This window comes from Siniperca chuatsi, linkage group LG9 (genome assembly GCF_020085105.1).
Source record: "Siniperca chuatsi isolate FFG_IHB_CAS linkage group LG9, ASM2008510v1, whole genome shotgun sequence".
In the NCBI taxonomy this organism is placed as follows: domain Eukaryota; kingdom Metazoa; phylum Chordata; class Actinopteri; order Centrarchiformes; family Sinipercidae; genus Siniperca; species Siniperca chuatsi.
This window is the reverse complement of record NC_058050.1, coordinates 14,038,271-14,066,202: the sequence shown is the minus strand read 5'-3', so window position 1 is coordinate 14,066,202 and position 27,932 is coordinate 14,038,271. Positions and strand designations below refer to the sequence as shown.

The following is a 27,932-nucleotide window of genomic DNA, read 5'->3' as shown; positions in this document are numbered from 1 at the left end:
CCCAAAACCAACTGAAAACATTAGATAGTGAATGAACAAACTGACCACAGAGCTGTAGAAATACGTTTGCGGAACAGTTCAGCTGCGGTTCAGCAGCTCCCCAGCAGAGGGCACGAGCTCCTCTTTCATGAAGTGCTGAAGGTCCAAGTCTTTGTCCTCCAGGTCGAGGCTCAGGAACTTCTTCACCACAGACCTGCACCTGTCAGTCACACACATGCAAACATATCTGTCTGTTTCACATACACTGCTCTGTTTTTCATTGTCATTCTGTGTAGCTGGAGTTTAACAAACCTGTTTGCTTGCTCATCTGATGATGCTTTGTCAATGCGTTTGATAGGTCTTCCTGTTCTGTACAGTTCAGACACCTGACCAATCACACACACCCACACACAGTCAGTCTATGTCAGCATGCTTCTTTGTATCTGTGTATCTATGTGTGTGTGTGTGTGTGTGTGTGTTTACCTCCACTCCTCTCTGTACAAGGCTAGTTGGCAAGCCTGCCAATGTAGCGATGTTGGCAGCATAGCTGGACTGGCAGATTCCTTCCTTCAGTTGGTACAGAAACACCAACTCATCCCCGTCCACTGCTGTCTCTAGAGTCTAACACACATGCACACACACATTAAAACACAACCACACACACACAAAAATCCCATACTTATAAAATAAACTTCTAATGAGGTAAAACAAATCTCAAGTGAAGCCTCATTATCTAATTGATCAAGTTTTGTTGTCAACATTATTCTGCAGCACATTATTTTACCATCATGAAACCTCACTGAACATTCACAAAATGCTTCCGGCACTCATTGTGCAAGCTCGGTTGAGTATTTCTCAGTACCAGGAGAGACAGCAGGCCAGAGGAGGGTAGCAGGCCCAGCTGCAGTAAACTGTGGAAGTTAGTAGCCAACAGGACGTGAGGAACATCCAACGGAGCTTTTCTCAACCAATGAGAGATCGATGCAGCCAGCAGGGACAGTCCGTCCACCTGAAAGGAAACATTATACTGTTGGTTGTGTTTCTGAGCAAGGACGAAGCTGCTATTGGTTAAGGTTATGGTTAAGCTCTTTACACAAACCCTTGACAGCCTGAGACTGAGTTGGTGCCACGAATAAACCAATGAACAGAACATTCCTGCCTAATGGTCTGTGGATTAAAAGGTCCACCCACCAGATGTCCCCATTTCTTTTTGAGTGATCAACAGTTTTGCAAAAACAAATGTTGACTTTATTGACGCTAATGTCATAGGTGATTATACTTCATCTTTGCAAATGAATTGCTATTTACTGGCAATAATCATGCCACAGTAACCTAATTATTATTAAAGTAAGCCAGGCATCTTGATTAAATGTATTGATTTATGACGAAAACATGTACCCATGCACACAAGAATAGAAATTATCTGTGTAAGTAATTATAGTCTATTTGAATTCTAATCACAAAAGACAAATCAAAGTTTGTATGTTTACGTTGGAACTTTTGTTGTATAAATAGGTTGCACATTCTCCACAAGGGGGAGGTGTTTCGTCATGGTCCGACCACCTGAGCCACCTACAGGAAAGGAAAGCAACAGCAGCAACATGTTAGCTTTTAAAGATTATTTAAAATGAAATCTATAATTTAACCTGCAATAACTTTTGGCCACTTGGGGCAGTGGAAACAAGTTGTGAACAGAACACTGACATATCATCACCTTTTATGTTGATAATGGGAACTTTTAGCAAACAGTCGCAATCTGCTTATTTACACATCCAGCCATTACGGAGCAACATTATCATTCATTTGAAGTCGTGTTTCTGTCCGCCTGGTGAATGTAAGTCCAATATTCACTCTTCACTTCACTGTTTTTGGTCTCTGTCAACTCCTGAGGAAAATATCTGGCTGTTTGATACTGAAACAATGCTATGAGAGCAGTGAGAGTGAATCAAAACTGTAACGCTGTGGGCAGGACAGCTAAACAATGAGGTGAAACTCACTATAAACCCCTGTAAAGCCGAGGGGAGCTGCAAATTCAGGTGATGTAGGTTCATCACTACGACAGACCCCTTTCACTTTGTCACATTGTTTTCACATTGTCATTTGATACACCGTTGTGATTAATATATTGATTATAGTCGCTTTAAATTATTGTCATTAATATCTATGATCCGGGCTAAGGCGAAACTTATTCAACCTACACTGGTAATTTTCTTTTGTTGTTTTGTTCTGGCCTTTGCCACTCACACCTCTATTTCTTCTTTAGACAAATAAAATTGGTTTGGACAGTCCCCATCCCTCTCTAGAGTAACCTGGCAGACAGTGATGGAGGACAGAGAACATAATGATGCAGTGTGAACTCTGTACGTTTCCTAGTATCCAGCAGGAAATGTGCTCCAGTTACCAAAACCAAAATAAAAAATGTAAAAAAAAAAAGTATATATGAAACACTTCAACACACACAAATAGCAGCTACTGAAAATTAGCAGTTATATCCTGCCTGCAGTTCCAAAATTGCATTATTACTTCCCTTGCCTGTAGATGGCGCACATCAACACCTCTACTGTGTATCTGTAGTTCTACACAGCTGCTGTTGTTTTCTTGCTGATAGGTGGCACATGTTGGGCTGAACTGAAGGTCTGTTCGTGCTGCAGCTCTAAATTGGATAATATTGGCTGGGATTGGTTTCAGGCGCTTCACATTAATGACACTGTGTGTCCTTGTTATGTGTATACATATGTATTTAATTCACAAAGCACTGGAACAAGTTCTTCTTACTGTGTTAGTTCCTTTTCCAAATTCATCGATGAGAACTAATGAGTTGCCGGTACTGCTGTTGAGGGCCTGGGCCATCTGGAGAATAGAGACACAAAGTGTTATACTACACTTTTATTGTGTGTGTGTGTGTGTTATGTTTGTAGGCAGTAAAAATGTCTTGACAGGTGGAGAGTGGGAGTGGAGCTGGAGGACAGTAATGTTGGAAGTTCATATCTTTTATTTCCACACCCACACACTGCCATACATACACACACAGAAGCCTGTGTGCATAAAAGTTTGTGTGTGTGTGTGTGTGTGTGTGTGTGTGTGTGTGTGTGTTAGGTACCTGGTTGAGGTCTATCATGAAGGTGCTGAGGCCCACAGACACAGACTCTCTGCTCTGCATGCGGGTAAAGATCCCATCCACCAGACCGATCTCTGCCTCCTTTGCAGGCACGTCTGAGCCAATCAGAGCCATGAACACAATCAGACCCACCTGTCAAAGTCAAATCAGAAAGCAGGTTGAGTTACAAGTCAGGGTTGGATGACAACTGCTGTAGTGTGAACTTAACCAAATGAGAGAGAGGAGTCCTTCTCATCAGTCACTCTCAATAGCAGCCTGGAGGTCAAAACACGCCTTGCCTGAACACAGCTTATCACTGGTTGTAGCAAAAGAAATAACAAACAAAAAAGCATTTTTGGCCCCAAAACCTACCAAACATCAATGACAAGCCAATTTCAGATAAACAGGAAACTGAAACATGTACACACTGGGTCACATACAGTACAGAAACAGACATGTTGAAACAGTGTCATGGGGCAAAGTGACACAAAAGATTATGTAATCATAATAAAGTATAATCGAGGCAGTCAGGACCAGAAGCAGTTTATCATTTAACCCGTTACTAAGATGATCAAACTTGTATATAATTTATAGGAGCAGAGAGTTTTTTCTGACTGTCCCACCTGTTTGAGGTAGATGCTCTTGCCAGATGAGTTTGGGCCAGTGATGATCTTGACTCTGCCCTGCGACTCTGAGCTCTGGAAGGAGTTGGCGACAAACACGGGAGAGCACAGCTCTAACAGCGGGTGTCTAGAAAATCATACAGACATTAATCATCCTGTACTGCATTCTCATATTAAATACCACTTCTGCTTTGTGTGTGTGTGGTGTGTGCACATGCCTGTTTGGGTAGTTAACAGTATATATGATTAGTAATCAGCTAATGTTAGATTAGCTTACATGACATGACACTTTTCATCATAGTATAATGAAACGTTTTAGATTACAGAGAACTGGAGTACCTGGAAAATTGTTTCTATCTGGTGGTTGAGTGCCTACCTGCCCTGTGTGACTGTTATCGTCCTGTGGCTGGCTAGTTTGGGTGAGGTGTAGCCGTACTCTTGGGAGGCGCTGCTCATAGCCATCAGACAGTCCAGCTCAGCAGTGAGATCCAGAACCTACACAACACACACATTAAACACACTGACTGTCCTGAACTGAGCAGTTTTGATAAAAGCAGGTTAGACTTAGAGCTCAACAGGGTTGTGTATGTGAATTGAGATCGAAGCTGTGTCCATTTTGGTGGAAAGTATGAGTATTTAGAACATGCTGAGCATACAGATGAACAACAAAGAAGTGGGTTATGTTGCAGAAGCAGTGAGAATTTTCTTTACAAAATCAAAACATTTTTGTTGATATGGGAATCCACAGTGAGGGTGGGTGAGTGTAAGTGTTTAATTCTCAAAAGAGAGATTTTGGGTATCACTTTAATAAAGCTTAATAAGTTTGAAATCCTGCAGGTGTTTATTTTAATAAAGCTCCTTGTTTATTTTACATTAATGTAATTGCCAAGTTTTTTTAAACACAGCTACAATATTGTAAACACAATAACTCATCATCTAACATTACTGTTCATTCTGCCCTGAAAAATAACAATAAAATTTGCAATTACAGCATGAAATAGCAGCACACCCATCTGTCATGAGACAAATATCACAGCACTTGAAAATAACTTGTAATGGCAGCTGGACCTGTTTCATAATGAAAATGTACAACACAATCCAAGGAAACACTGATAGCTAATCACAACAAACTGATAGCTAATCAGCTACACACATTAACAGAATTACTTTCATGCCAACAATAATTTTATCAGAGTGGGAGTCATGTTTTAAACTCTAGAACCTGGAAGCGCACAGTGATGCAAACCAACCTTGTAGAGGGAGCCGCTCCTCTCAAGGATTGTGCTCTGCAACTGTGTCATTACTGCCGTCTCCATGTCTGAGAAACAGGAAGTATACCATCAGAAAAAGCCTTCAGTGGTTGTGGTCATTTCTAAAAATGTCAGGTACACAGCTATCAGGTAAAAGTTTTCTGATAGTAAGAAGGTTAAAGACCTCTAATGTCACAGTGTAAGTCTCCTAGGAGGTCATCTAGCTCTTTGGTTCTCTGGCTACGGTAGTGCAGACGGTCCTCTGAGAGAAACTAGGTTACATGCACACAAGGAAAAGGCAGAGTATTACAGAACATGAGCATTTGTCATTTTGAAGAACACAAACACACAAAATTAACATGTTGACAAGATCATACACAAACCATAAAATCAAGCCCCTCTATCTCAAAATCCTCTTTCTCCACCATGCTGGGCAGGCGAGGGACAGAGAGCAGGAATCCAATCTGTAAGGAGAATTAAACAATCATATATGAGCCATGTCTGATAGTATGAATCCCACAAATCATTCAGTACATCCGGGCCAAGCCAGATGACGAAACAAAAATGTAGTTGTTGGAAAAATATATATCAGCCGGTAACTGTGTAGACATAAAGCTCAGACCAGAGGGATGTAGATGACGCAGCAGGAGGGGATGCGAGCGTCCAGGTGTTCCAGCTCTCTTCTGGCTACATCTGTCAGGAAGTCGGACAACCCCATCATCCTCCTCTTCTCTGACAGAGGGAGGGAGCACTGTTAAGACTTTAAATCGACCACCACATGAAACTATCGACACAGGCTCATAACACTTAGAGATTTCTGATCAGGCATTTCAACACTTATTAAATGTTAAACTAACTTCTCCAGTTTTGAGTCCAGTATGGAGGCACTTACTCTCATCAATTGCTGGGTCCACGTTTGGTTTGATGGTAAAGCGGTTTTCAGCTATGCTTGTTTCAAAATCCACCTACATGTAATCAATCAGAGGTGGAGTCAAACTCGTTAACACTCAACAGTCTGCAAAACAATTGTGTACTACTGATCATGGCAACAAAAGCCAGGAGATTTCTCAGATTGACAGCTGTGTATTAATGTGTGTGTCTCACAACTCGGCTGATGAGAGAGGCAATATGGTGGAGGTCGTCAGACAACTCTTCACTGATATCACGAAAGAGCTGAATGGACTGAGGCAGGTGTCGCACCGTGTCCCTAATACACACTGCACTGTACACTGTCTGACAAACACACACACACACAAACACAACACTTAACAGAACCTCTCAGATGGATATAGTGTGTTGTGTATGGTAATACTGTAGCTCCAACCTTGTAGAGACTCTGCCAGTCGGTCACTTTGGTGTGAGAGAGAGACATCCTGCGCAGAAGAGTCTAACACACACACACACACACACACACACACACAGACTGGCTTTAGGCAGAGTCCTAATTTCTATGTTCAGGTGGGGACACAGCATGTAAGGGGATAAATAGTCACAGATGTGGAGAAAAAAGTAGGTCATTGGTCAGAGTTGTTACTGGTATGTTACTGATGTTGCGTAGCGAGGACTGCAGGGTGTTCAAGGCGTCAGAGTTCCGCGGTGATGTGAAGAAACGTATCACTTCCTGTCTCCTGTGTAACACGGCCAGGTCCTGCATTGGCCGCAGAAACCACTGACTGAGAGAAGAAAGGACATCACTCAGACTCATCGTATTTCTATAAAGCAAATACTACAAACTAGCAAACTCTAAAACTTCCAGTCTGTGACAATAACCAGAGTTACCAGAGTTAACCAGATGTTGTGTGTATGCAAAAAATAATGGTCGTGTAAAGAAAAATGGCAGAATTACATAAATGTACATTCTCACACTAATCATAGCATGGAATTAAAATCTCCATAATATCACTGGTGACAAAACAGATTATGCATTATGTTGGAAAACCTGACACAGTTATCTTGTTGCCATAGATACAAGCAGCGGTATGCAAACCTTGAAATTCCTGAGACAAACACAAATGTTCTGCCTGAATCGCACAACAGCTGTGCTGCGGTTCGTTTGTAAATACATGACAAAAACTTTAATTTAATTTGTGTTACTTTGGTAGTGTTTGTTTCTAATGCTCCTAATGTTCCTTATAATAAATCAACTTTTCAAGTTAACTGTTTTATGTGATAATCTTAACCAGATAGTTATGATTATGTAATTGTTATGTTTAGTATTATTGTCGTATGCATGATGTAGAGCACTTTGAATTTCCTCTGTTTATTAAATTAGCTATAAAGCTTTTAGTAGTAGTCATAATACTTGTAGTAGTAGTAGTGGTGCTGCTGCAACATCACTAGAGATAACAGACATCAGTTTCATATACCAATTGCATAAACTGTTATACGGGAAGGTGGTAAAGACATCAGTTTAGTTTAACTGGATACTGAGGACCCGCTGAAAGAAATAACAACCTTTTCTAATAAAAGTCATATATTCTCTTTTGATGAAGTAAAGGGCCCCTCATTATTTTTTTGCTGTGTGATTGGACTCTAGAGGTGTTTCTCACCGTAGCAGTTTGGAGCCAAACTTGCACCTGCAGCGGTTCAGTATTCCTGTGACACAATAAGAACAAGTAGTTCATGTAAACATCATTAGATAAGAAAGAGGGATCATGTCCTGAAAACTATCTTCAGGTTCGCGTACCATAAAGACTGAGTCCTTCCTTTTCACCTGAATGCAGCTTGTACACTGATGGATGAAGTTCTGATTTGAAGATCTGCAGTACACTGGAACAAATACAAAATCCATGGTGATCTCTCAACAACCCCTTGTCTCTTTCTATATGTTTTTACCTGCCTCAGCTAATAATAAAGCTGATTTGAATACCATATTTTACACAATAACACATTATATTTACTTATTTTACATAAATACAGTGTTTATCACAAAAGGTGCCAAACCACATTAACAATTTAAAACTGCAACAAAAACAAAACAAAGACATAACACAGAGCTAAAGTTAAGAATATAGTCTAAGTCTTCTTTTACAAGTAATAGTGGAATTCAAATGTACTAAATAGCGGGACTGTAGGTTTTGGTTGTGGAACAAGGAACAATTCATGAGCGATTAAGGAGATCAGTATCAGCTTTTAGGGACATGCATGGTAGTAAGGACATGGCTTGGGAACCGGCGGGTAGCCGATTCAAGTCCAGCTCGGACCAGACGGTAGGAAATGTGGCTGGTAGCTGGAGAGGTGCCAGCAAGGAACCGAACCCCTAAATGCTCGGGCCGCGGTGCTATGTGGCAGCCCCATCTCTCTACATCAATGCATGTCTATAGGTCCAGTGTGTGCATGTATGTATTTCAGGCCTGTGTGTGTAAAAATGAAGAAAAATAACAACAGAGTGAAAAAATGGATTTCTCCAAGGAGACAAATAAAGTACTTATTATTATTATTATTATTATTACATATATTGGACAAAGATAATTTATGTAATAGAGATTGTGCAAGAATACTCTTACCTGTAGGTGTCTCGGTCAATGCAAACAATGCCTTTACTATAGTGGGAAGAAACAATGCACATTTCAGAGAAGCAACATTTTTATATAGAGAAGTAGAGCAATAGAGAGAATAGAGAAAATGTAATCCAGTAAATGTACATATACTATGAAAACACATTGCCACAAATAATTGCCACTGCTGCATGTTTGACAGGCTAAAACCTGTGTACTGTAGCTAAATACAGAGCAGTAAAAATCCCTCTTCATTGACAAAACTCATTATGGAAAATGTGTAATCACAGTCCTATGTGTGTGTGTGTGTGTGTGTGTGTGTGTTTGTACTTGGCCACATTAATGTGTGTCTTACAGTGTGTAGGCGTGGAACTGTAGAATAGGAACTCCAACACTGCTGTCTTCCAGCTCTACTCCCACTCTCCTCCTGTCCAGACATTTCAGCAAAGCGCCCACTGCCCTCAGCTACCCAACAGATGCACACACAAACACACATGAACACACATACACACAAGAAAATGATGGACAATGATAGACTGATGGATAGGATATGTAGACAGCTGGCTCACCATCAGGGGCGAGTCAAAGGAGATACAGGAGGAGAGGTAGGACACTTTGTCTCTCTCTGAAATGGAGGCAGGAAGGAAAGGCAGATGGGCAGAAAGTAGCCTCTGCTTACTGACCTCCAGACCTGCAACATTCAAAATTGACAACCATTCAAAATCAAACTGTTCATTGTGAAAAATCATGCAAATTTAATACAGAAATCCTGTCTAAAACTTAATGAGGACATTTGGATATTATGGGTTAGTGTCTGTTTACCAAAGTCAACATATGGATAAGTAACCACCTCTGGTTTGTAGTCTGGGTTTGAACCTGAGTTTCAACAGATGAGAAAACAAAGAAGAAAAAAAAATAGTTGGTTGTGTGAAAGAAAAAGTTATTTTCAAAGTAGTAGTTTCACATGGTAGAATTGTGTCACTATAGTGTGATCATTAAAAGTCTATGTATAAAGCTATGTATAATAGCTATACAATCACTCTTTTCCCTTATCACACTAGCTGGCTGCAGTGTCAAGCAGACCTAATCTCATTGCATTCCCTTGACCCAGAAACTACTTGTACCATGTGTGACATCTTTCTGTTTCCCCTCCCCATGACGAGGTAATTCTTGTCTACCAGAACTCACCAAGTTGTTGTAGGAAGTGTATCATGCAGCGCTCCTGCTTTGCACTGGTAATTATTACATGGGGACTAACCTCCTGGATGACTAAACAACAGAAAAAATGAGGTATGAGGTACATACAGTATAGTAAGGCAAGCACAATTGTCAGTTTATATATACATAATTGTCATTTCTGCGCTATTGAAAATACATGATAACCATAAACCTAATCTTACTTGGGGAAGAGATTGTGACTGGGATTGCGTAACATGCTGTATATTGTTTACCTCTGGCCAGCAGCTGGAGCTTGTAGTTGTCAGGAGTGTCTATCATGTAATGTAAAGAGGAGTCCTTACTGTCATAGAAGCAGAGGCCGACCTGTCCATGCTGGGCTAAAACACTCAGTAAAACCTGGTGATAAACAAATACAGGAGTGTGCATCTAACTGCTGCAACTATCTATGACTCTGCTGGTGAGTGTGACGTCTGAGCTTACCGCAGGTGGCTCTTCCTCCTCTTCTACAACTCCATTTATGCCAGGGAGACCAAAACCCAACCCTCCTCCTCCTCTCAGACTTTCCAGTGCTGCCATGACCAGTTAATTCTAAATAGGGACAGTCAAATTAAGCTACTAATTTGACGGGTTATATTGATAACATTTTTTGTATATGAATATTTAAGACATACACAGAACTTTTAGAAAGATGCCGAAGAAAAGTATCACTTTTCCTAAAAAAATAAAAAATAAAATTATGATTATGAATTAATCATTTTAAAAATTGGGGTTGGGTGATGGGTCCAAAATTAATGTTTTGTTTATCTCTGTGTGAGATGTCTGACGTTTGGTTCCTGCTTCTACCGAGGCTTGTGAGCCAATAGTATAACCACGTTGGTATCACGTGGTATAGTTGCCAGTTAGTGTGTAAAAACGGACACTGATGTTAGCACATATTAGCTATCTTAGCTTAATCTTCCGAACAACAATAACCCATAAAATTACAGTTCTGCATATTTAAACAATATAAACAACAACTACATTGCAGTCATAGTCCTTAAAACCTTAACTAATGTGATGTCACCGGTTAGATTGTCAAAATTAGAAAAAAAAACAGCGTCAATCCCTGAGGAGCTATAGTGACAGTTGCATCCGGTTTACTAACGTTATAGTTCCCTCAAACAATGTAACGTTATAACAAAGATGCGTATCAGAGGGGATTTAGAAGTGGGCCAGGGTCCGATATAACCGATGGCCCGGGGCCAGTACAAGTTAATGCAGGGCAACTTGATTGACTGGTCATTTTATGAAAAGACAGTCGCTGTTCTTTAAGGACGGAGTGGTCGTGGGATCCCAATATTTTACCAATGTGTCATGTCGAAGGTAAATTAAGGTTCAGAACTACTGTAAATCTGCTCATTATAGTGATTAAACCCAAAACGTGACTGTTATTGACGGTGTCATCTCATATAGCAGTCTAACGTTAGCCCTATTATGAGACACTTCACTGAGGTACTTGTGGCTAGCTAGCCATGTAGCCAGCTGCGTTGAGCTCAACAGCTACGGTACTCATGTTAACATAAAAATCTGAAAATACTGATATGATCATACAGTCGTCCTTTCTCCCTGTAGCCATTGTTGCTGTGTGTCGCTCAGCTGTTTTTATAAGCTATATCCTAAGATTACCATAGATAACGTTACATAAGCACAAAGTAACCTACATCTACAGCTAAGCTATAGCTATATGTTGCTGAATTAATTACTCTATCAAGAAAGATTAATCACTTGATATTACTGAGTCTCATTCCACTCCACCATGAAAAATGCAGGTTATGCAAAGAAATGGCAACCAATGTAATGGAGGGGAGTGCGTCCTCTAGTGGCTGGATGTTATCAACGTTAACAATAGCACCTTTAATGCTCTACAGCTGTTATTTGAGTATATAATAAGCAGTATTTAAATTAAACTTTTAGCCAGTTAGCAGTCTAGGTTAATAAGTTAGCCAACAAAGCAATGTTAATCCAGGTTAGTCGCCATTTAGCCAGGCTAGCTATTGTATGCTAGCCACCTTGAGCCAAGCTAACTATTATTACTCTTCATTTAGTTAGCAAACATATACTTACAGGAGGGGTTGGGACTTTTTATTGGAAAGCTTAAGTATCGTTGGTAAAGTCCGACGTATAATTATAAAGAGTTGATCAAATCTGTAACAGTGCTTGTCAGTTTCCCAGAGAGCTCACCTTCACGTGCGCTCTTTTGCGCGGGCGTTCCTTCCTGTCCCTCTGTTGTCATGACGACAGGTACTGTACAGTCTTTACAGTTAAAATGTCTTGTTTGGCTAAATTTTGACTTCACTTAATGATTATCATCAGCTAAACGGACACAACATTAAACAAAAGACCCAGACACAACATTTAGTCATTATATTTAGTTTTATTAAAGATTTTACATATGATCAAACTGTGGACTAATAAAAGTCAACTTTTGTGTGTTTGTATTTTCACTCTGCTACATCTCAGGGAGATTAGGGTAGTTCAATCTATAAAAATACATCATATTTTAGAGTGTAATGTTTTGCTTTAAAAATATAAATATAAATAGGTTAGCCTACTCAAAGTGCTAGTAGGTCTACCTCAAAGCTGTAAAGTATCGTACATGAGTACCTCTACTTTCCACCACTGATACTATTTAGTAGATCTACTTCAATTCGGAATTTTTCCCTTGTGATATTGCTCATACATCCTCAGTAAACATTTTCCATTACTGGTGGTCTGAGTGTATACTTCTCACCTTCTAAAGCCTGGCCGTTTGGCACTGTAGCAGCTGAGCTAGCAGCCAGGAATCTGAGTCATATTTGCCTCTTGTCGAACCACACAGATGCTCATTTTAAGATACAACTGAATTTAAGCAGTTTGTTATCATTGAGCAATATAGATTAATTCAGAAATTCAATTCATAGAGAGTTTTGTTTGGGAGTTATTAATGAGTAAAATAAGCAACTGTATAATGTCATTTAACGCATCATCAATATGTTTCATGTTAGTTATAACTGACAGAGTTTAATGAAAAGGTTTAAATCACAGATCTAAGGCTCTCTAACTTTTTATGTGCATCAACACATTTCAATTCTGCTTAATAATAGTAATATAATAATATAATTTTCTCCTCTTTACTGAATGTGATTTTTGTTTTCTAAAAATGAAGGCCTCCACACTACCACACAACACTACCAAACTGCCCTTATTCTCCTTTCTTCTAACATCCACAAAAGGATGAAACTGTAAAAAAGCAATAATGACAATGTCAAATTTAAATGGGAGTCATTTATTTTATACACAAAGAAAGAAGTAGAGTTAAAAATACACTCCTTAATTCAACAGTGCCCTCAAAATCCCAGTTCACTGTTGATGTTTTGAAACTAAACAGTTAGTTTTAAAATATTATCAGTGAACTGTGTATGTAGTACATTGTAATAAATAAGATGAATAAATACATGTGTACATAATTTTTCATATAACAAGGAAATGTTCTGTAAATTCTTGGTACACTTCAGTGATTGACAAAATGTTTCCTATTGTGTGTGTGTGTGTGCATAAGTGTACATTATTGACTAGAAAGCAGGTAGTGCTGGAGACAAGGGGGTAGAGGCAGTTTGTGCATTTGATTCTGCCTCTGCTGCCCTAAAACCCGTCGAATTGACAGTCCAGATAAAGCCATCAGCGCAGGGGGATCACCTGGGAAGGAGAGAGAAAGAAAATCTCTGTTAGTTTATGTGTTTTATAAGACACAGTGCTCCCCATTCACATTCATTTCTAACCAATGCAGATTTGTGTAAAAACTCACGTGTGGCACCGTTCAGGTATCGTAGTCGTATGCTGGCTCCCCCTCTCACACTGCTCACTGCTGGGAACAGCTCCACTCCACGAGGAAGGTCTTTAAAAGCTTCGCCGAGAAAACAACAGCCATCAACAATAAACCCCAGAGTCCCTGCGTCGGCGTCCAGGACCAGCAGGATGCGCTCGGGGATGGGGAGAGGTGTCTCTGCCACCTTTATGTGTTGTGAAGACTCTGCAGCCTCAGAGTGACACTTCTTCCTCTTTGCTGGGTAAAGTCCCAGACTCTGTCCAGCATGCCAGAGCTGATTGGTTTTGAGTTCCCAGCCCCAGGACTGTGAGTCTCCACCGACCAGCACGTTGTACCCTGAGGCCTGCAGAGGGCAGTTCTGCCTGGAAATGCCCAAGACGGCATGACTCCCTCTGTGGTTGGGGCTCCACAGCACCTCCCAGACGTGAAGCCCACTCATCACCCCTATCTCCGCCCTCACCCCATCGCTGCTCCGCTCAACAGGTGAGCGGGTCACTTCCTGTTTGCAGGCAGACAGCAGGAAGTGAGGAGAGCGGTGGACTGAGCTCCAGTGTGAGCGACTGTCTCCTGGAGCGACCGGAGAGGAGTTCAGAGTGACCGCGAGGCGAGAGGAGGTGGGGACAGCCAGCGGAGGGAAAGCTGATGAAGAGGAGGGGGGGCTGTCGTCTACCCTGCTGCACAGCCAAACTGACAGTGACAGACCCATTGGTACAAACAGACTATACAGCTGAACACAGTGTGGTCAGGGAAGAGCTGTGGAGAAGACAAAACACTTGTTTATACACTGAAAAATAACACATGATCAATTCCACAATAAGGAAGTGTGACTTTGTATAAAACTTTATTCATCTAGTAGACATGTAAGTTTGACCTTTTATGCTGAAATGAAAAGGGCTACAACTAACTGATTGTTTTCATGATTGATTCATCTATTTTTTTTCATACAAGCTAGAGTAGAGGAGAGTAAAGTAAGTTAGATAAAGTAGAATATGCTCAGGTGGTGTAGAATAAGGTAGAGTGGAAAGTAGATTAAAGTAGCAGGCAACAATGTGGAGTAAAGAAGAGGAGAAAAGGAAAGTAAGGTGAGGTGGAGTAAAATAGATTAAAGTAGAATGTGGTCAGGTGGTGTAGAGTAGAATAAGGTAAGGGAGTACAGTAAAGTAGAATAGACTAGAGGACAATAGGTAAGGTATAGTACAGTGGTGTAGAGTAGAATAGAATAAGGAAACGTAGAGAGGAGTAAAGTATCAGTAGACTAGACAGTAGAGAATAATAGATAAAGGGGAGCAGAAAGTAGAATAGAGTTAAGTAGTAGAGGAGTATAGGTAAAGTAGAGTACAGTAGAGAAATTTAAAGCTAGAACAGAGTGAAGTAAAATAACAGAGAAATAAAGGTAGGGTAGGTTAGAGAAGAGCAGAATAAAGGTAGAGCAGATCTGAGTAAAGTACAATAATGTGGAGTAGAGTACAGGAGCCTAGGTAAAAGTAGAGCACAATAAGGTAAGGTCAGTGGTGGAAGAAGTATTCAGTACTTTACTTAAGTAAAAGTGACAATACGACTCAGTAAAAATACTCCACTAAAAGATTTACATTCAAAATTGTACTTGAATAAAAGTATCAGCAAAATTTACTTTTACTACTAAAGTAAAAATACAAACTATTCAGGCTAAATGTTCTCTTTCAGAGTTATATTGTTACATGTTATGCTACTGGTTAATTATTACTGATGCATTAATATTTAAACAGCATTTTAACGTTGTAGCTGGAGCTAATTATAGGTATTTTATATACTGTTGGTGGGTTTTGCATATACTGTGTATCATTTTATATGCTCATTATAGGTTTTAAAAATCTTAATCAGTGCAGTGAAGTAAAAAGGTACAATATTTCCCTCTGAAATGTAGTGGAGTATAAAGTAAATTAAAAGTACCTCAAACGAGTCCTGAAGTACAGTACTTGAGTAAACGTACTTACTTTCCACCAGTGGGTAAGGTATAGTAGAATAAGGTAACACAGAGCGGTATGGGAAGTTAGAGTAGAGTGAAGTGGAGCCAATTAGCCAAGAAATGAGTAAACAACAAACATGTAGCCTAATAACAACAGATAAAAAGTCTCCACGTGCTCACATTTAAAGATGGTTCAGGTTATTTAAACTGTCAAAACAAACAGTGTCCTACAAGCTCCCAGTAAGGCTTTACATCTTACCAGTTGTTTTGCTGAATCCTTCACTGTTGTAGTTTGATGCGGACTGTTTCCAGACGTCCTGTATCTGTGTGTTTATAACAGTCTCTTATCATGTATCTCGTGCGTCTTTTCGCTGCTCGGTAACGTAACCGGGCCGCCCTCTCCGGTGTTTTGATTATGGTTTTTGGGACGACCTCCGAGACGGGAACAGCACAGTCCATCACTGCAGACTGACGCCATACAGAGCTGCAGTGACAAGGACAGATCCCTTGACGCGTTTGTAAACTCATGAACGCTGAGAAGAAAAGCCGCTGTCTTGCTGAGGAGACCACAAGCCATCATCAATGTCCGTCGAATGTTCCCCCTCTAAATTTTTTGTATTTTTTTTAATTTGTTCTGTAATGAATGTAAACATAAATGGCGAAACACAAGAACAGGATCAAACTCGGGCTTTTAATTAACAAAAAGAGAAAAACAAAATAGAACCCAAATCGGCTCATTATTCCAGAAAGCGCATGCGCACAAAGAGAAGCAGTGAGAGGGGGTTTTAACCCTGGACGCTGTCTTACAGAGAAAGTTGACGCACTGGTCCAAACTGTTTTGGGCAGAATTAGACAGTGGTGGAACAAGTACTCAGATATTTTACTTAAGTAAAAGTAGCAATACGTCAGTGTAAAAATACTCTGTTACAACTAAAAGTTTTCGAAATCTTACTTGTAAAATTACACAAGATAATACGATAGAAATCCTTTATTGATCCCCCAGAGAGGAAAATCGGGTGTTACAGCAGCAGGAAGACAGATATGAGTACAGATACATAGAGAATCTTAAAATAATACATAATTATAAGCATATAAAATAAAAATAAACTATACAAAAGCAATTAAATCAAAACTTAAGGTAATAGCAGTACACCTGCGGTACCCACAACTGGTGTTGTTCATGAACTGATCAAGCAAAGTGACATAGTGGTTTAAGTAATAGTATCAAAATATAGTTTAAGTATCAAAAGTAAAAGCACTCATTATGCATAATGGCCCATTTCAGAATAATGCATATTATGTTACTAGATGATAATTATTGATGCATTAATGTGTAAGCATCACTAATGTTGCAGCTGGTAAAGGTGGGGCTAATTTTAACTACTTTATATACTGTTGGGTAGCTTAACCTATAATAGTAGCCTACATCATAATTTATTAGTTGATTTATATTTTGTATTGATAGTCTGAATCTGCAAAGTAACTAGTAAATAATGTCGTCAAATAAATATAGTGCAGTAAAAAGTACAATACTGGGTTCCAAAATGTAGTGGAGTAGAGGTATAAAGTAGCATAACTACTAGCATAAATACTCAAGTACCTCAAAATTGTACGTAAGTACAGTACTTGAGTAAATGCACTTAGTTACATTCCACCACTGGAATTAGATTTATAGATAGAAAGTCAGGTGATTTATGATGGAAAGATAAAATGTCAGAACATACTGAAACATATTGAAAAGTTCCAATAGAGCTCAAGGTGACATCTTCAAATGTCATGTTTTGTCAGACCAGTAGTTCAACACCCAAAGATATTTAGTTACTATTGTCGAGGAAAAATGAGCAAATACTCACATTTGGAACCAGAAGGGAATGTGGATCCAGTGTTTATCAATTAATAATTTCATCTCCAAAATAAGTTACATAAACTTCAGTAGATGAACTGCATATTGATTAAATGAGAACACATTAAATAATATCTATTAATATTAACATTTTGATGAAGGACAAATGATTCACATGTGTACAACAAATGACTTAATCTGTTCATTTGGGGGCCTCCTGATATGATCCCAGTTGTGAACCACTGATAGCAAATTACAAGTTTAACGTCCCTCTCATATCTGCAACCCTAAAACTCTAAGAGCCTCCACAGACCACATTATATAAAAATAATGACCCATTGTGTTGGGAACAAGAAAGTAAACCACTCCATCCCATGTAGTGTGACATAGCAGAAGACAACCCATACAGCATGTGTATTGCTCCACAACACCCCCAAAACAAAGACCAACAAGTCAGCTTTTGTTTGCATTTCTGATTCCTACTCCCAGTCCCTTTCCCTCCCCATATTTTGTGTGAACATTAAACAAGGCTAGTGTGTCCAATCTGTCCAACCTGGTTGAGGGCAACAACCCAGCAATGCCACATCTTGTCTGTAAGACATTACTAAGGGCTGATATCCCCACAAAACTGTGGAGGAGAGCAGAGATGAAAGTGGGTCACAACATACTATATTTTACAGAAGAAAGCCACATTACTTCCAGGTTGTTGTTTTTTTTTAAATGCAATCTGGATTGTTATTCTTCAAAACAGTTGAGCTCGTTAATTGTACAGTGATACTGTGTGATGTTTTAGGTGTGTAGAGTAAACATGAGGAGAATGAGTCATTTAAAGATACAGTATGTCAGCACATGCAGATTGCCCCATTGGATTTGATCAGGGTCCTCATGTGAATCCCCACAGGTTTCTCCGACTTCAGGTGTACGCTCTGAATTTAAAACCAGTGTGACAGATTGATTATTGAGCCAGATAAACGAAATGTTCAGACAAAGTAACAGGGCAGCTTTTAATGTAAACTACCTTAACTTGCTGGCACCAACACCCACCCTGCAAAAAGCACATATTACATTAAAGATTGCTTCAGTATATGCAGATTTTTCCAGCCTAGTTATGTTGAGACATTTTTACTGGATAGTTGTTTGTCCTGTTACTGAGTTAAAAACGTGCAGGACCAAGTGTTCAAAACTAGAGGCATTACGATTTATGATTTAAAAAACACATGCACAAAACTGATTTTGCTTTGGATGGCTTTGAAAACATTTGCACCAGGGAGGTTTTCAGGCAGATACATCTATTCAACTCAGCTGTTATCACTTACGCAAATTTAATCATTTCTTCTATTATCGATTTAATTTGATATATTGTCTCTTACCAGGAGAATTCTTGTGGTAGCAGCAGCCCTGCAACTGAATCGACCAGACCCAGCAGCAGCCCTGCTGTCCCAACAGCAATCTTATTCCTCTCTAACCTGACTGTTCAAAAGATAGCAAACTCCACCTACCAGCACCTCTAAAGCTCAAACACGTTATCTTGTTTAATCTATACAAAAAAAAACCCAAAGTAAAACCATAATTCACTGTTTTATGGAGGATTATGTGGCGGACTATTTCTTGGCCGGACACAGTGATTTCCTGGAGTCTTCTCATCTAACCTCCACCAGGAGGTGAAGAGGCGTATTTCCCAAATGCAACCCTTCTGTTGTTGGGCAGGGCAAAAACAAATCCCGAGTGAAAAGACCGAACAAAGCCAAGATGTAACACACTGCTGTTTACTATAGCTGTACACATAGGTTAAGATGGTTGAATATAATACCTGAAGTGATATAGTTAGCTCAGTGTCAGTGAATTAACTTAAAGAGATCTTGATGGCACAAAACTTTCTGTTCCTGCCTGAACAATGCTATTAGCTGCATTTGGTTTGGCTACATAATGTCTTTGTACTAGTTTGAACAGTAACAGCAGCAGGACAGAAAAAGAAGCTAAGAGCAGGTTTGTTATCATGTTAATGTGACAGATAAGAACAAAACAAGTCAACTCAACCATAGGAAGAAAGGTAAATGCATGCTGATTCTGCATGAGGAAGTTCATTAGCTGTCGGATAAACAACGCTCCTGTAGGTGTGGCACTCATTTCAATTATTTCTCTTTTTTTATTATGTGTCAGATACCTTCATTGTCTCCAGTTGTCTGTTTGTTTACATACTGTACAGAATAATCCAATTCTGCTGTATTGTACAACCTTTTCAGTAATAACCTCAGTTTTATAATAAAAACATAATCATTAAAATTCAATAAAACTTGCATGCATACATTTACCATACAGTTTAATCTGTAACATACAACCATCAAATAACAGCAACCAAAATGTTATAATCCCATAAGCTCTAGTATTTAAAAAAAATCAACGAGGCTCTTAGTACAGTTTGTGGATCACACATCTTTATTTGTCAAAATAATCTCTCTGTTTATAGGCAGAAGAAAAAATAGACGCAACAATAGAAATGAGAACATGAAACTGCTGGTACAGTAGGTTTTATTCTTATCCTTTAAGTTGACAAGATACATGGAAATGCTGGGGAAAATCTAATCACACATGTTCAGTGCAGTTAAGGAGTTTATCTAGTTACCTAAAGTCTGTTTTACTTGATAACTCATGCGGTGGCACTCAAAGTAGACACACTGATCCTTTGTAGCTTGCCTTTAAAGGAGCAGGGTGTAGGATTTAGTGGCATCTAGCGGTGAAATTGCAGTTTGCTACTATGGTGACCACGAAACTTGTGAAAAACATAAAAGGCCCTATCTAGAGCTTGGTTTGTCTGTTCTGGGCTACTGTAGAAACATGGCGGTGCAACATGGTAACCTCCGTGGAAGGGGACCTGCTCCCCATGTAGATAAAAGCGGCTTATTCTAAGGTAATGAAAACACAACGATTCTTATTTTCTAGTGATTATACACTAATTAAAACATACTTAGCTCCTCCTAAATGTTACACACTGGACCTTTAAAGTGCAATTTTTTTGCAGTCAAAAATATCATGTCAACATGTTTTTTTAAAATGTATTGTTAGTTTTATTTTATTAAAAGGAAGAAAAAAGGTCTTTGGGGAAATATCAGTCTCGGTGTCTGTTTGACTGACAGCAGCTGGCAGGCTGAGCACCGGCAGGGGAATGACAAACTTGCACTGTAGCTGACATGTTATGGGCAGACAGCATGTTGTTAGTGGCATTGAAGAGAAAGGACCACACCAGTCTCTTAACTGACCAAAGTGACATTTGCAGGTACGTTTACACACTGTTTAATGTGCTGCAGCTGCTCAGCTAATTAGATATCTAGCCTGCAAACTGACGTTAGTGCACTTTTTCGGTGAATGTTTGGTCACTCATTCAACAAGCTACGGTGTAGGACAAAACGTGTGTTCATGTTTGTTGTTGTTTTAGTTAAGAAGGAGGCTTTAGCAGGAAAGCTAATGTGGGTCGTTGTTCAAAGTCTGTGGCTCTTGTGTTGCAGGCTGCTGTCTGGCTCATTAGCTGTGTTTCCATTAACAATTTTTATTCTCGTTTGAGGTGGTTTGTGCCTTTTTCTCTTTTTTTCGACATTTCAAATTTTGCTTCAAATTCGCTTGACAATTAGATGGAAACACGACTAGGGTGACCGTCTGCTCTGTGTTTGATAGAATGGTGATGTTACTGCTTTATGCCAAGATTTGATTGGCTTTATGGAAACAAGGTCACCATGGGGACGGATAACTATCAAATCAATGTAAGGGGGCGCCATCATGAAACCAAAAAATATAGAATAAATATTTCTGCCTTTTGGTTTCTGATTTTTTCTCAAAAAATAACACAGGACAAATGGTTTAAAGAGTAGATATGTATTCTGTAGCAGCCATTTTTTGGTTTATTTTCTGCCTATTTCTGGGCTCTTGCATCATGGCCTTAAATCCCATTGCAGGGCTCCATTGATCCACAGATTTCGTGGGATGTTGCAAAGAGATCATGTGATTATTATATCTTGTATAAAAAAAGTCAAAAAATTCTTGAACAACTTTCACGTTCAAGTCTTCAGACTTTCATTGTTCACAACAAAATGTATAAACCACTGGTTTACTACAGTATATTGTACATGATAAATAAAAGTAAATACTAAATAAATAGTCAATCTTGCCTTCTTTTCCAGGCATTTGAGGCAAAGTTAGTTAATTCAAAATTAAACAACCATTCCTGTTTTTGATCATCTGAACACCAGAATATTTCAGGGTTTAGACAAGACATTTCATGGAAAATAAGCTCTCTTATATCATCATATATCTGTACAGAACAAAAGAAAATGTAGGCTTTGACAAGATATTATATTTTCCTCAATTATAATAAAAGCTTGCTCCTCAAGAACTGAGTGAAGCTCTTTTGCCCATGGAGAACTGTGTGATTTTCTCCACATCGAAAGCTTTTTACCCATTCGATCCTCGACCATTTTGGTTTCACTTGTATTACAAGTGTTTCAGCCAAAGTGGCAGGCTACCATAACTTGTTGGCACCAACATCTGCCCTAGAAATAAAAACAAAAAGAACAGCAAAGTCACACGTAACTGATTTTGAGTCACAATCATTTGGTGTTGAGAAGTGTTAAAAACTAGACAGAGGCTCTTGTTAATTAATCTTGAATTAAAGCAGCTAAAGTCACCTTCAGTTGTAGGTTGCAGAAACTCTGAACTGTATGAATAAGGGATCACACAGCACAGTGAAAAATATTTTCTGATTTGTTACATTTATAAGCAGCTTACTGTAGAATTTACTGCTTCAGGTTAACTTTAGCAATACCACACTACAAAAACAGTCCATTACAAGTAAAAGCCCTGTATGCAAAATGTTACTTGGGTACAAGTAGGTCTTATCAGAAAAATGTACTTAAATAATCAAAAGTAAAAGTACTCATCAAGGAGCAGAATGGCCCATGTCAGAGTTATATTATATTATTGGATTTTCATTACTGATGCATTATGGTGTAAGAAGTTTTTTAATTTTGTAGCTGGTGGAGGAGAAACTTAGTTTAATTATCTTATATACTCTTGGGAAATTTTATCTGTAGCAGTGCGTCATATTTTGTAAACTCATCATATGTTTTTGTATGTGAAATCTAATCTGTAAAGTAAACAGTAACCAAAGCTGTCAGATACATGTAGTGGACTAAAAAGTACAATATTTCCCTCTGAACTGTAGTGGAGTAGAAGAATAAAGTACAAGCACCTCAAAATTGTACTTAAGTACACTACTTAAGAAAATGTACTTAGTTCATTTTCACCACTGCTTTTTATTTGAGGACAGGAAAAGTATTGTACAGTCAACCATCACGTCTGTGCTTGATTATGGAGATATCCTTTATTCTCTGCTGCTCGCTCGACCTTAAAACAACTTGAAGCAGTTTATCATCGTGCTTTGTGTTTCATTACAGGAGATAAATGTCATTCTCATCACTGTATACCATATGAAAAAAGTAGGCTGAAGAAAACTACATTCTACCAAGGTCTCCTGCAAAAGCTGCCACAGTACATCACTTCTCTTCTGAAATTTAAAACCAGTGCTCACCAAACCAGATCTCTGGACTGTCTGACTCTAGTTACCCCTCAGGTAAATACTGAACTTGGGAAGACTGCCTTACACTACTTCACACCTTATAAAATAGAATGAATTACAGAGGATTTTAAAACTTGAATGTCTCATTGCACTGGCTGATTTTAAACTTTTAACTCAAAAGTGATTGTAACTGGTGTTGTATGTGCTTTTGTTATGGTTGTTTTTCTTGTTATCTGCTGTACTCAAGCCACTATTGCAAGAGATCTCAATAATATTGCCTGATTAATTAAAGGTTATTTTATACAAACAATAAAAAATATACAAAAAATGTAGTGTATAATTGAAACCTCTCTTAACATACATCAAAGTTACAGATAACACTGAAGCAGACAGACAGTTTGTTACATGGAAATAACTGCAACAACCTAGAAGGCAAAAAGAAACTAGTAAATTAATTAGAAATAAATAAATAAAATGTTTCATTCAGACCATAAGGCCCTTTCACATTCAATGTGTAAATCCAAAATGCTTCTTATAATAAAAGTGGATTACTATATTTCCTGATTTTGGACTAGATAGCACTATTGTAAGGCCAGAGGCTGCAGATGCAGACCGCTCCTTGTAGTGTCTTACAATGGTGTGGTTTATGGTCCAATTTAATTTTCGCTCCTGTTCTTGATTCAAAGTGAGATGAGACTATGTAACTTTTACTGAACAGCAGCCGATGTGGCCACAAATGACAACCATGAGATAAAGCATAGTGTAACAGCAGTACAAGTAAAGAAAACCCAGTGAACTCTATCTATTTAAAGTATGCTAATGTTAGCTAACATTAGCCACCATAAGCTGCAGGTCATACCAGACCACGTCAGATTGTAGCAGCAAAATCCCTGAGTGTACTGAGTTGAGTAAGGGTGCTTTTTATTGCTTAGGAATTCAGTTTTTCAATTTTTCTCTTTTAGATTCTCTAAGTTTGGCAGCAGTTAGAAATGACAGAGTGCATATTTGAAGCTTTTCTGCCTGCATCATCATCCGAGAAATGTACAACGAGGCCATTTGAGAGATCAGTTTACTTTTAGCTTTTCTAACAGTACTGTTGAATGGATATCTTCCACTGGGAGTTTCAAACACAATATTTTGAAGCAGAGGAGATATTTAGTTTTGAAACCAGACTTGTTTATTATTCAATAAAATCATAAAATCTTCAGCAATGATTCCCAAACTTTTTGGCTTGTCAACTAATATTTACTCAGAATCCCTTATCACAGGTTGCATACTGGTAGCTATATACAGTATATTGCATTGTGAGTTGTGAGCAGTGATTGATTCATTTAAATAGCTTTTAGAGGGCAGAAGATGTAAAGCTATCTAGTTTCTCAGTAAGAAAAGCAAAGATTAGTGAAAAATCTGAAAAAAAAGTGTATAATTTTGTGAAGCAAAGACGTGTGGGTCTCGAACCCCAGGTTAGGAACCACTAACCTACTGTATATATTAATGGTTGTATTGTTTTCTCAAAGAATTAAAACATTCTTCAACATCTGCTGCTATAAGAGTGCTGGTGCTCACCCAAGCAGCATGGTCACATCTATTATCAGTGTGTCAATGAGTGCTTGCATGAGCAAAGAGAAAATAAAATAAATTGGCTAAGTTACAGTCAAATGAATTTGGGGACAAATGATAACCTCGGAGCACAGAACACCAACTCCATTAACATTTTCTTTAAATGAGAGGTGGTGATTGGTTTATTGATGTGTGCCATGCATACAGGAGACTGGTGTCTCATTTACTTTAGACAAAGGGTCCAGACTGGACTGGACAGGTTTACTGATGAAGGAGATTAAACACCACTGCATGAGATCTGAAGTCGAAGTAAAACAAGTAAAAAAGACACCATGAAAAGATAAACAAAGACAAGAGCACAGGAGGACAAAAGCCTACTGTAGTTATAGACATACAAAAAATGTGTTTCACGACGCAGTGCTTGCTAACATCACCTTCTGACAGGAAAGACATTTTTCACCTACGCTGTTTGCAATAATATTATAACTTATTCATTTACATAAGAACAGGTAACATGATTTTATACATGCATTTCTCTGGCAGTTTTTTTTAATAATTTCATAATAAAGTCCCCATGTTGGGCTGCAGGTGGTGCTGGAGGTCTTCGTGCAGGTGGAAGAGGCTGCCTGTTGGACTATGGGCACATGAATGTTACACAACTTTTGATGAAGGAAATCACTATGGAGTGAATAGGAGTGAAAGTATTGTTACAAAAACAACAAAAGGGAAAAGGGAATTAATAATTTAAGCAGTTCAGGTGCCGAGTCAGACAAAACAAAGAGAAAGGGCATTTATACAAGTGTTTGAGCATTTCTGCTTCACATCAGTGATGAAATAAATCCCAGACTAATCTAAAATTGTTTGCAATACATTTATCTGCCATAAAGCCAAACTGTGACTCATCAATTATAGAAGCTACAGTTCTTGTAAATGTTTTGGGATATGAACACACACAAGCGTGTTTTAAACTATAAAACATCAATTTGGTGGAATGAACTAGGCTAATCTTTGCTAAGCTAAGCTTATAAACAGGAGTTCTTCAGACTTAAAGTACTGTCTGTGCTGGCCACCTGTAGATCAGTGCAATAGTGTCAAATTATTAGCAGGAATGTGTATGTGAATGAAAGGGGCGTCATCTTGGAGAGTGGTATCCAGTTCTATTAGAGGGTTTGGGGTTTTTTTAAGTCAGATTTCTCTATATGAGTTCATTTTTTCAAACCTCTTCACACAGTCAGCACAACAGAAATCAATGTGAACTAAACTGTGAATCACTTTTCATTGCTTTTACACAAAATCCATTCAATGACCACATCTTTTGTTTTCTCACTCAAACTCAACCACCACCAAAACTCTGTATTTACACTCCGAGTTGACTGGCACTGCTGTATTTCTATATCTGTATCTATCCTATACATGTACGTAGAGTGAATATGTATAGTTTTGTATTGCATTACTGGAATTACCTTAGTTTCATTTTGTGCATGTGGAATTACTCAATGCAAAAATGGCACAAATTAAAGCCCATTGAAGCATATTGTAACATTAATTTCTGTGACATTTACTGTAAAGTAACACAACCCATAAAATAAAGAAGTGACCTTACGTTTGTTGTAAAGGAATAAATAAAAGATACTTTTACAAAGACAATAGTGACACTAATTATACCTGTTGTTAGTGATTTTTATGGTCAATATATAAGGAGTGACAAAGTGTTACTGTTGGCAGACAAATGTTGTCAGTGTTCAGGGTACAAGAGTTGATCCTGAGATGTGTATGAAGTATTTTAGTCACATTAATCCATTTTGGATGTGAGATGAACTGTTGTGCTGAGCTGTATGTTGGTAAAGAGACTGTGTGAAGAGTTTTGAAAAAGTGAACTTGTATAGAGAAATGTGACTTAGCAATTGTAAAACAAAACAAAAAATTTAATACATCAATGAAGCAGCCCTGTGTGCTCTCAACTCACCAGAAGACTTTGAACAAATCATTCAAGTTCAGTTAACTCTTTTTTAAAGCAGCAGGGCAACTTTTTAAGTTTAACTAGCTTACAGTGTTTTACAGTGACTTTGTTGTCAATATTAAGCAAACAGGCAAGGTGCCAATTATTTATTAAATCTTTTTTGAGGTGTGGAATAAGGGTCGTAAGGCCTCGTGTTAGTTTAGGGAGTAATACTTAAGAATCAAAACTTTCAGAAAGAAAATCAAAAAGACATGACTCAAAAAGAAGTATTCAGTTCCTTGGAAAATATCTTTTAAAATGCTAATGTGAGTCACTCGACCGCAGCAGTTCTTCTTCAGAAAGAGTTTGAATAGAAATGGAGTTCATTGAGGGTCCAGCATTATGCATATTGGGTATCTTACCAATGGAGGCTAACCTGTCCTCACAAATATGTTCTTATGTGAAACTAGCCCTCATAACGCAAAGCAGAACAGCGCTGAGGCACTCAAAGTCAAAAGAGAAAGTCAGCTTCAAAGAATGGAGAGATGAGCTAGCATAGCCTCTTTTTAGCAGCTTATCCACAGAGTTAATAATAGTTTAAATGTTTTCAGTAATATCTGGGGTCCCTATTTGGAAGTGATAGGTAGAGATGAATATCAGTTGTCATGGTGTCATTCCCATTCCCTCAGCTGTGTTTAGTGCTAATTATCAAAAGTTAGCCTGCTAACACACTAAACTAAGAAGGTGAACTGGTAAATATTACCTGCATGTTAGCATTGTCATTGTGAGGATGTTAGCATGCTGATGTTAGCATTTAGCTCAAAGCTTCTGTTTCTACGTACAAGCTCACAGCGCTGCTAGCTTGGCTGAAGACTCTTGGTGAAGAGCTTGTTAGAGCTTTCTTGCTAAAAACCTGCTGCCGCTGGAAAATGGGCTGAGCAGGCTGGAAAACTAAAACAAGCTCAAAGAGGCTAAAAGGCTCCATAGAGTTTGAGGGGAAATGCAGAAGGTGGGTTTGTCACTAAGAGCTCAAATAACCTATAAGAGAAGAGCAAATATTAACCTAGGCCACAACATTGTAGAGATGTACAGAAGGAAAGCACTCTGAGGTGTTACTGAGATCTGGGTTTTTATTAATCCACACTGCTTTGAGCTTTTAGGCTAATCTATTGTAGTCATACCCTATATGATGAACATATATTTATGTTGACTAGAAAATAAAGAGTCATCTAAGGATAGAAATGAGCACATAGACTGATCCATTGGATTTGATCAGGACAGTATTCTCAGTGAATCCCCACAGGTTTCTCCGACTTAAAGTGTGTGCTTTGGATATAAAACCTGTAGGGAAGATAGATAATTGAAGTAGATAAATGACACTACGACAAATGTTTCAGACAAACAAGACAGAAAGACGATTGTTTAATGTAAATGCCTACCTCAGTTGTTGGCACCAAAACCCGCACTGCAATTAGAAAAAAACACATAAAAATACAGACACTTCTAAGCTGCTATTATGAGAGGTAAAATTTTAATGTTAATATTAATTAGAATTCATCTCTCACCAGTAGATTTCTTCTTGTTGTAAATTAACAACGGAACTGAAAAAG

The 27,932-nt window shown here is 38.5% G+C and overlaps 2 protein-coding genes across 11 annotated transcripts; both read right to left on the bottom strand.

Annotated features, from left to right (window-relative positions):
• Nucleotides 1–72: 72 nt before the first annotated feature.
• Nucleotides 73–12,773, bottom strand: msh5 (mutS homolog 5). Of its 10 annotated transcripts, none has more exons than XM_044208600.1 (26): nt 11,729–12,773; nt 10,106–10,213; nt 9,847–10,021; nt 9,635–9,715; nt 9,269–9,322; nt 9,016–9,137; nt 8,802–8,911; nt 8,456–8,491; nt 7,636–7,718; nt 7,499–7,544; nt 6,484–6,622; nt 6,274–6,336; nt 6,054–6,182; nt 5,842–5,914; nt 5,572–5,681; nt 5,333–5,413; nt 5,134–5,221; nt 4,950–5,017; nt 4,076–4,194; nt 3,700–3,826; nt 3,080–3,229; nt 2,755–2,829; nt 842–988; nt 463–600; nt 292–365; nt 73–199 (listed from the first exon to the last, which is right to left on the bottom strand). In XM_044208600.1, the coding sequence occupies exons 2-26, from the start codon at nt 10,199–10,201 to the stop codon at nt 79–81; spliced, it is 2,505 nt and encodes an 834-aa protein (XP_044064535.1). In that variant the 5' UTR covers nt 10,202–10,213; nt 11,729–12,773; the 3' UTR covers nt 73–78. The 10 variants fall into 10 exon arrangements, with proteins under 10 accessions (XP_044064535.1, XP_044064538.1, XP_044064536.1 ...); XM_044208603.1 differs by having other exon boundaries at nt 6,054–6,178; nt 6,495–6,622; XM_044208601.1 differs by having other exon boundaries at nt 11,846–12,773.
• A 135-nt stretch (nt 12,774–12,908) lies between these two features.
• si:ch1073-228j22.2 (SPRY domain-containing SOCS box protein 2) lies at nt 12,909–16,161 on the bottom strand. The gene is made up of 3 exons (XM_044208612.1): nt 15,674–16,161; nt 13,449–14,222; nt 12,909–13,339 (listed from the first exon to the last, which is right to left on the bottom strand). Exons 2-3 carry the CDS (start codon nt 14,173–14,175, stop codon nt 13,209–13,211), a joined length of 858 nt encoding a protein of 285 aa, XP_044064547.1. The 5' UTR covers nt 14,176–14,222; nt 15,674–16,161; the 3' UTR covers nt 12,909–13,208.
• Nucleotides 16,162–27,932: the final 11,771 nt, after the last annotated feature.

What these genes read in the sequence shown, in the direction of transcription:
- msh5 (XM_044208600.1), bottom strand. Translation starts at nt 10,201, where the DNA reads ATGGCAGCACTGGAAAGTCTGAGAGGAGGAGGAGGGTTGGGTTTTGGT. An exon ending in TTATCCATATGTTGACTTTG is followed by an intron (nt 9,138 to 9,268) that starts GTAAACAGACAC and finishes TGAATGTTGCAG; the next exon opens with GTCTGGAGGTCAGTAAGCAG. An exon ending in TTGGAAAAGGAACTAACACA is followed by an intron (nt 989 to 2,754) that starts GTAAGAAGAACT and finishes GTTTCCTTTCAG; the next exon opens with GTGGACGGACTGTCCCTGCT.
- si:ch1073-228j22.2 (XM_044208612.1), bottom strand. Translation starts at nt 14,175, where the DNA reads ATGGGTCTGTCACTGTCAGTTTGGCTGTGCAGCAGGGTAGACGACAGC. An exon ending in ATACCTGAACGGTGCCACAC is followed by an intron (nt 13,340 to 13,448) that starts GTGAGTTTTTAC and finishes TCTCCTTCCCAG; the next exon opens with GTGATCCCCCTGCGCTGATG.